Source organism: Podarcis gaigeae (assembly GCF_964106915.1).
Source record: "Podarcis gaigeae genome assembly, chromosome: 6".
Lineage (NCBI taxonomy): Eukaryota > Metazoa > Chordata > Lepidosauria > Squamata > Lacertidae > Podarcis > Podarcis gaigeae.
Window position 1 is genome coordinate 3,309,485 of NC_139682.1, and position 9,292 is coordinate 3,318,776.

At 53.1% G+C, this 9,292-nt stretch overlaps 1 protein-coding gene across 1 annotated transcript; it reads left to right on the forward strand.

The window, feature by feature from the left end:
- The first annotated feature begins 1,715 nt into the window (after nt 1–1,715).
- On the forward strand, nt 1,716–3,714 carry FOXS1 (forkhead box S1). Its single transcript, XM_083744511.1, has one exon. It carries the CDS (start codon nt 2,058–2,060, stop codon nt 3,426–3,428), a length of 1,371 nt encoding a protein of 456 aa, XP_083600637.1. The 5' UTR covers nt 1,716–2,057; the 3' UTR covers nt 3,429–3,714.
- The last annotated feature ends 5,578 nt before the right edge of the window (nt 3,715–9,292 follow it).

Consider the following 9,292-nt stretch of genomic DNA (forward strand, 5'->3'; position numbering starts at 1 on the left):
CTCTTCTCTTCTCCTGAGGTGGCCAAAGTCTTGGAGCCTCAGCTTCAGGATCTGTCCTTCCAGTGAGCACTCAGGGCTGATTTCCTTCAGAATGGAGAGGTTTGATCTTCTTGCAGTCCATGGGACTCTCAAGAGTCTCCTCCAGACCAGAATTCAAAAGCCTCAATTCTTCAGCGATCAGCCTTCTTTATGGTCCAGCTCTCACTTCCATACATCACTACTGGGAAAACCATAGCTTTGATTATACGGACCGTTGTTGGCAAGGTGATGTCTCTGCTTTTTAAGATGCTGTCTAGGTTTGTTCAGGCTTCAATCCTAGAGACTTCTTATCAGGGGTGCCAACTTGAATAAAATATTTGGGGGGAACAGGTAAGCCTCACCCCACATAACTGATCACAAGACATGACACACACAACCCATTTATATGGCAATGCCCATCAACTGGGGCAGGGCTCAGCACCCTCAAATATTTTATTGGGGGCAAAGGGACCTCAACTGCTAGGAGTTGGCTCCAATGATGAAGATTTATTACTTGTACTCCACTCGTGTGACTGAGTTGCCCCATCCACTCTGAGCAGCTTCCAGCAGAATATAAAACAACACAGTGATGGAATTGTCAAAAGGCCCTCGGAGCTGGACCTCAGCGTCCAGGCTGAACGATGGGGGGTGGGATGAGGCCATTTAGGGCTTTCAAGGTCAGCATCAACACTTTGAATTGTGCTCGGAAACGTACTGGGAGCCAATGTGTGTCTTTCAGGACCGGTGTTATGTGGTCTCGGCGTCCGCTCCCAGTCACCAGTCTAGCTGCCGCATTCTGGGTTAGCTGTAGTTCCTGATTCACCTTCAAAGGTAGCCCCATGTAGAGCGCATTGCAGTAGTCCAAGCGGGAGATAATCAGAGCATGCGCCACTCTGGTGAGACAGGTGTGCAGGCAGGGAGGGTCTCAGTCGAGAGTCTTTTTTGTATGTGTGTGATCAATGAAATTCAATAAAAAGATTATAAAAAAAAAAGAGAGTAAGACCCGCTGACCTCAGTGGGACTTCTAGGGAAACCTACATAGGAGGAATCAAGCCCAAGAGTCCTCTTCCCTCCTGCAGTTTCCAGAAACTGGTTTTCAGAAGCTTTGCTGCCTCCCAACTGCAGGCAGAAGAAGAGAAGAGTTTTGGATTTGATATCCCGCTTTATCACTGCCCAAAGGAGTCTCAAAGCGGCTAACATTCTCCTTCTCCCTCCCTTCCCCACAACAAACACTCTGTGAGGCTGAGAGACTTCAGAGAAGTGTGACTGGCCCAAGGTCACCCAGCAGCTGCATGTGGAGGAGCGGGGAATCGAACCTGGTTCACCAGATTACGAGTCCACTGCCTGCTCTTAACCACTACACCATGCTGGCAGAGCATCACCACCTTGGCTTGTAGCTATCGATAGCTTGTCTAATCTGCTTTCCAAGTTGGTGGCCATTTCTGCCTCTTGTGGCAGGGAGTTCCATAGTTTAACTATGTGCTGTGTGGAGGTTAATTCCTTCCTTTCATCTGTCTTGAATCTTCCAGCCCTTAGCTTCACAGGATGCCCACAAAGTTCTCGTCGGGAGAGAGGAAGAGTAGCAATTGCCCGCCCAGGTCCAGATGTAGCTAGCTGTTGCTGACACCAAACATTTTTGGGGTAGCGCCAATCTCGCCCTGCCTCCTGGTCCTGGGCTGCCGCCTTCTATTTTATAAACTCTCCTTGGACTAATGAAAGAACCCAAAAGGACCTAGCTGCAGCTTCCAGGCTGCCTTCACCACCTCCGTCCTGGGCTTGCCTCCCGCCAGCTGCGTCTGGGAACGGCTTTGAGGTGGCATTTCCTCTTGCGCGGAGGCGATGATGCTCAGAGACTGGCCGCCTTGCGAAGGAGCAGGAGCTGCTCTCGGCCCCTCCTCTGGGTCCCTGTGGGCAGGAGGTGGAGCCGCTCTGCTCTGTTTTTCCAGGCAGGAGAAAGGCTGGACCGCAGCAGAGTTTTAAACCAAGTCAGTAGGACGGGAGTCTCCCCAGGACTCGCGGCTGCTTGGAGGAGAGTGGAGATGCAGCTGGAATATCTCCACCCGGCTGCTGCTTCCCGGTCCAGCCTGCCTCCCCTATGCGAGGCTGGAGGAGGAGAAGGCAGCCAGCTGGCCATGGGCTTCGGCAGGTACGCAACCCCAGAGCCGTTCCAGGGGTCCCATTCGCCGCTGGCCCCCGAAGGGACCAAGCCACCGTACAGCTACATTGCCCTCATCACCATGGCCATCCAGAGCACCGCGGAGAAGAGGATCACTCTCAACGGTATCTACCGCTACATCACTGCGCGTTTCGGCTACTACCGGGAGAACAAGCAAGGCTGGCAGAACAGCATCCGCCACAACTTGTCTCTCAACGAGTGCTTCGTCAAGGTGCCGCGGGACGACAAGAAGCCCGGCAAGGGCAACTTCTGGACCCTGGACCCCGACTGCCACAACATGTTCGAGAACGGAAGCTTCCTGCGGCGGAGACGCCGCTTCACCCGCAAGAGGGGCGCCGAGGGCCACAAGAAGCCGCTGGCCAAATGCCCGCTGTTGGTGGAGAAAGCCATCAAAGTAGAAAATGGTTCCGGTTCTTCGCCAGCTGCTGTGGGCCTGCTCCAGGGTTCCTGCCAAGAGAAAACGCTGCCCTTAGAGGTGCCCGTTGTTGGAGGCCGAAGCCCTGGTGACCCGGCCCTGCCTTGCCAGGAGCACCTGGGCTCCGGAGGCCTGGCTTGCGCCAAGAGCTACCCACCAGGGCAGCAGTGCCTTGCTCCGCCGCAGCCGGCACCCAAACTTCACCCGTACGACCGACAGGCCTGCTACCAAGCCCTGCTGGACTGCTCCCAGGCGAAGGAGCCAGCCCTGGAGGGCATGCAAGCCAGCCCTCTTGCCCAAGCAGGCGACAGGATGGCGCAGGCACCGGCAGAGGCCAAGGAGCCCCTTCAGGGCAGCCCCAAACCACCTCTGGGGCCTCCCAAAAGCGGGCAGGATGGGAAGGTTTTCGGGCAGCTGGCCCCAACTTTGCTGGGCCCTACCAAGGGTGCCCAGGCCTGCAGCCGCCAGCCGTCGCCTTTGGAAGGCGAGGCCTATGCCAGGCCTGCTGTCTTGCCCGTCTTCAGCTCCCTGGGCTACTCGGGAGCCGATTCCCTGAGCGGGAACTACCAGTGCCGCCTGCAGGCCCTGAACTACTGCGTCAACGAGCACAGTGGCTGCAGCACAGCTTTGGAACACCTTTTGACAGCCACCGTGGCCACTGGGTCCTCGGCCGCCAGCCAGCCAGCCTCCTTCATGCCACTTCAAGGAGAGCAGGAAGCCTGGGGCGGGGGGCCCTTCTCCCTCCAAGCGGGCAGCGGGTACCAGCTAGGGCTCCCCCACTGTCTCTACAGGACCCCTGGGATGTTCTTCTTTGAGTGATGGAGGGGTGCTGGGGGCATGTTTTGGGACCAGAAAGCACTCACGTCCTCCCCGCCGGGAGACCAGGGCTCAACCCCCCATGTAAGTTATTGACTCTTGGCCAGCAGAGCGAAGAAGGGACTCTAAAATAGCAGAGCCCTCCAGCTTCCGACTGGCAACGCTTTCGTCCCGTCTGGATAAAAACAGCAACGGCAGCTCCCAGCCAGTGGATGGAACCTGTGTTTTTGTTTTTTTAAGAAGGAAAAATTGGTTAGTGGAATAAATGCACTCCCCACTTCTTGATGCAGATTTGCTTTCTCTGTTGCTGGGGTGGGAAGTGGGCAAAGGGGAGGGGGCAAGGGTCGGGACACATCTGGGCATGTGGTTTGTAGCAGGACAGGGCTGGGCTGGGAGGCTTCAGAAGTGGGTTTTTGCCAGGGCATGAACAGTGTTTGCAAAATATCCTCTGAATTCGCCTTGATTAACCACGTTGCATTCTGGTCTGCAGCTCGCTAAGCAAGCAGATATGCTCAGTGTGGGGGTGGCCCAAGGTCTCTGCACCCAGAGGGGTCTGCTGGGGGGTCCTTTTGACCCAGATGTGGTTGCCAGGTGGCCAGAATTTTGCCCTTGACCAAGGAGAAAGTAAAAGCAGGGCTTGGGGAAGATGTTAGGTGGTTTCATATTGTTTTCCTCCTTTCCGTGAGTTTTATTTTAAAGATAGAACCCTTAAGAAGCCTGCCCTCTGCACATGTGCATAGGTAGCCTTGCCTTGTGGCAACTTATTTAACAAGAATGTCCCATGTCATTGGGAAAAAGCCACTCTACACAGTCTATTTATTGCAGTTAAAGGTAAGGGTATCCCAGACCGTTAGGTCCAGTTGCAGACGACTCTGGGGTTGCACGCTCATCTCGCTCTATGGGCCAAGGGAGCCGGCGTTTGTCCACAGACAGCTTTCTGGGTCATGTGGCCAGCAGGATTAAACAACTTCTGGTGCAACGGGACACCGTGACAGAAGCCAGAGTGCATGGAAATGCCCTTTCCATTCCCACTACAGTGGTACCTATTTATCTACTTGTGCTGGTGTGCTTTCAAACTGCTAGGTTGACAGGAGCAGGGACCCAGCAACTGGAGCTCACCCCGACACGGGGATTTGAACTGCCGACCTTCTGATCGGTAAGCCCTAGGCTCTGTGGTTTAGACCACAGTGTCACCCTACAGCTACAATTTATTGCAGTTACATCCCAGCTAATCCCTCCTTTCCTCCAAGGAGCTCAGGGTGGCAGATACGTCCACCCCCCCCCCATCTTTAACTCACAACAACCCTGTGAGGTAGGTTAGCATAAAAAAGGCCAGCTGGTCCAAGATCACACCCGTGTGACAAATTCAGGATGGAACCTGCTCTTTTCCACGCCTGTTCCTACAGTTTAACAATTATATGACTACGCTAGCTGTCAGAAGAACTCTGTCTCCTTATCTGCCTTGGGGGGGGGGGAATAGTTTTTCTTTGCAATATGCCCCATGGGGTTTCTAAAAAGCGCTTTTCTCGAAGGAAAGCACTCTGTATGTGCTCTAAATCACCAGAGGATCCAGAATGCTGGAAAGACAATTATGCAACCTTTTACACACCCTTGGCTGACTGCTTATTCCACTTTCTCTTGGATCCACTGCTCTGTTTGTGGTGAGGGCAGAGCAGCCCCTTGGGATAGGTTGGTATTTGGGCCAGTAGCCAGCAGCTACTGTCTGCCCCCCCCCCCCCCAGGCTCCCCAGTGAGATCTCCCAACTCTCCGGACTGAAGGAGTTTTAGAGCTGTATGCTGTGTTGGTGTTTTTAAGCAATAGAGAAGGATGTCTCTGTGAAAAAGCACCAACCCACACATCTGGATTCTGCCCCCCTTTTTTTAGCATTTTCGCAGGTCTATACCTGGTCCGGTGCAAATATCTAGAGTGCTCCCAGATGACTTGTTAACAGATTTGTTTGCAGGGAGTTTAGACGATGTTGGATTCATTCCTTCTGGGGAGTTTAGAGACTTTCCCAGTCACTTCCCTTACTGCAAAAGACACTTCCAGACCGTGCCCTTTCTAGTGGGATTCTGTCCTATCCAGGCTGCACACTTCGTGGATCTGGAGCTCTTCCCTAACGAATGCGATTCCCCAAAAGATTGAGCTTTTTGCAATGAGGAGAGCGATGGGGAAATGGGAGTAAACAGTGTGAGGCTGACTTTTGCCTTGAAGCTAAGTTGTGCAGCACTCAACAGGGGGAAAGGTTTCAGGACTGCAGCATTCTCTCCTCTGGCCCTGATCCCTCGCTTTCCAGACACTGACAGGACATGGCAATTTCATGGCTTATACCTGTGCCAGGGGGAAAGGTTGCCTTCTTAATGTCTGAGGTTCAAGCTCCTGTGGTGGGGCTGAAAAGTCTCACCAAAAGTGCCCCAAATTGAGTGAGTGTCTCAGAAGACGCTGCATTTTCGGTCCTGTCGCCCATCTTGACTGCCAGATGTTCGGAGCAAAAGGCAGGAAGCGAAATTGGCCCCCTAATTTCCTGGGGCTCTTTGTTCAGCAGTATCAGATGGGCCTCGGCCATCCTGATCGAGCCCATCCATCGCCTGGGTGAAAGGAAGCCTTTGTTTGACAGAGCTCTTTGGAAGCAAAGACTCGGAATTGCAACCTTCAGGAATGCAAAAGCCCACCCAGCCTCAGAGCAGGCAGAGCGGGATGCTCCGTGGTTCACTGTCTCACGATGTCCATGGCAAGTGTGCATGGATGCCGCCTTGAGCCTAGGCGAGGCCTGTGTTCAAATCCTGACTCAGCTGCAAAGCTTGCAGGGGAGACATGAGCCAGCCACACTTGAGCCAGCTTCTCAAGAAGGGGGGGGGGGGAGTCAGTTTCCCAGGGATATATGTGAGGTTTCTATGTGCTGAAAGGGTTTCTGTACATCGAGAAGAGCCAGGTCTTATTGGCCCTTTTGGGAATCCTAAAACAGAATCAGAGAGGTCGCTGTCATTCCTGCATTGCACGGGCTAGACTAGATTGGGTCCCTTCCATCTCCATAATTCTGTGCTTCTAAGGTGCTCTGGATGTCATCCACTCCAACATGCATGACCAATGTGTGTCCAGCTTCTGCCTAAATACCTCCAAGCTCTTTCCACCCACTGCTGGTGGTCACCTGTTCCCCCAAAAGCAGCTTGTGAGTTAGGAAGTTTTTCCTGCTCATGTATATCTTTCTTCTCCATTCCCATGTGTGGTTCTAGTCCTTCCCATTTCCTGCAGAACAGCTCTTAAGTTATATGGAAGCTGCTGTCCTAATAGGTCTCTATCTCTCGCTTGGGCTACTGCAATGTGCTTTATGTGGGGCTACCTTTTAAGGTGACCTGGAAACTACAACTAATCCAGAATGCAGCAGCTAGACTGGGGACTGGGAGCGGCTGCCGACACCACAATGCACTGGTCTTGAAGGACCTACACTGGCTCCCAGTATGTTTCCAAGCACAATTCAAAGTGTTGGTGCTGACCTTTAAAGCCCTAAACGGCCTCAGTCCAGTATACCTGAAGGAGAGTCTCCACCCCCATCGTTCAGCCCAGACACTGAGGTCCAGCGCCGAGGGCCTTCTGGCGGTTCCCTCACTGAGATAAATGAGGTTACAGGGAACCAGGCAGAGGGCCTTCTCGGTAGTGGCGTCCACCAATTCTGGACCCACACATCCTTCCGCAGTGGGGACATAGGTTTCCGGGCAGGAGTTGATCACAATGAGGGTTTGCCATATGTGCCTTCCACTTAGCACATTTCTCCCTTGCGTCCTGAGTTTGAGTGTCTTCAAAGCCCATGACACCTTTGGTAAAAGGCTGTCCTCCAATTGGAGCGCTCGCAGGCCAGTTTCACAATTGTTGGTGTTTATACTACTTTTTTTTAAAAAAAATATTGCCTTGAGAGAATCTTTAAACCTCCGAGCCAACCATCATTCTATTTATTTCTATCATTTCTTACCTTTTCACTAAACTAGAACACCCCAAAGGCTGTAACCTTTACCTCTAAGGGAGCTGCTCCAATCCCCTTGATCATTTTGGCTGATTTCCATTCACGGCTACAGCATTTGGCCACATGCAGATACCTGAACACAACTGTCTGCATCAACCAGGTTGATCTGGAATTCACCCTCCTGTGGTTTCCACTTCCAGCAACTGGAGTTTAGAAGCATAGATACTGTTGCCAGTAGCCATCGATAGCCCTCTCATCCCTGAATTTGTCCAGTCCTCTTCCCACAGTCATCCTGGATGGATGGCGGCTAACAGATTGAGGTTGAATCCTGACAAGAGAGAAGTACTGTTTTTGGGGGACAGGGGGCAGGCAGGTGTGGAGGACTCCCTGGTCCTGAATGGGGTAACTGTGCCCCTGAAGGAACAGGTGTGCAGCCTGGGAGTCATTCTGGACTCACAGCTGTCCATGGAGGCGCAGGTCAATTCTGTGTCCAGGGCGGCTATCTACCAGCTCCATAAGGTACGCAGGATGAGACCCTCCCTGCCCGCAGACTGTCTCATCAGAGTGGTGCATGCTCTGGTTATCTCTCGCTTGGACTACTGCCATGCGCTCTACGTGGGGCTACCTTTGAAGGTGACTTGGAAACTGCAATTAATCCAGAATGCGGCAGCTAGACTGGTGACTGGGAGCGGCCGCTGGGACCACATGACACCGGTCCTGAGAAATCTGTATTGGCTCCCAGTACATTTCCAAGCACAATTCAAAGTGTTGGTACTGATCTTTAAAGCCCTAAACGACATTGGTCCAATATACCTGAAGGAGCGTCTCCACACCCATCATTCTGCCCAGACACTGAGGTCCAGCACCGAGGGCCTTCTGGTGGTTCCCTCATTGCGAGAAATGAGGTTACAGTGAACCAGACAGAGGGCCTTCTTGGTGGTGGCACCCACCCTGTGGAACACCCTCCCTTCAGATGTCAAGGAAATAAGCAGCTATCTTATCTTTAAAAGACATCTGAAGGCAGCCCTGTTTAGGGAAGTTTTAAATATTTAATGCTGTATTGTTTTTAACACTCAATTGGGAGCCGCCCAGAGTGGCTGAAGAAACTCAGCCAGATGGGTGGGGTATAAATAATAAATTATTATTCTATATATTTTTATCCTGTTGGGCCTTGTGAGAACAGGGTGCTGGACTAGGTGGGCCATTGGCCGGATCCAGCAAACAGGCTCTTCCTTACATGTTTGTGACTCAGAATATCCTTGCATTTTTACTTCTGTCGTTTCGATTGCATTGCATTGCTTGACTCGCTTCATTCTTTAAAACAAAATTAAGCCCAAGATTTTCAGTTTGGTCCCTCCCTCCCCATCTCCTCTCTGCTTCCCACACACTCCCCGCTGCCTGTCCCAGCACACATTTCTGGATCTGTCCTCGGACGAGCGAGGACCCGACTGCAGTCCAAGTTCTGGTGCTATCAGTCCCTCAGCACCCTCTCCCCTTCTTCTCCTCCACGCCTGAGCCGGCAGTGGAAAACAATATTTTGGGACATACATCATGCTGGCGTCTGAGAAGCCGTCTGTGCAGGGAACATTTGGCCTGGGCGCCCCTCCTTCGCACAGTCCCCAGGGGCGCTGGAGGAAGCCAGCCTGGATGAACTGTGCCCAGGGATGTCTGGTTCCCACAGACCCGGCCTGCGCCTCCACCGGCCCTGCGCCCGAGGCTCCAGAACCGGGGCTGGGAACGCAGCTGCCTGCAGCCTCTCCGCTCCCAGGGAAGGGAACTGACGCTGCGTGAGATAAAGAGAAGGAACACAATCCTGCCCCAGCTCTTTGGGGAGCAGGGCTGTGCTGGTAGGGGGGAAGGGGCAGCGGCAGAGAGGGACTCCAAGGTCCAGAAGGAGGGGCAAAGCCA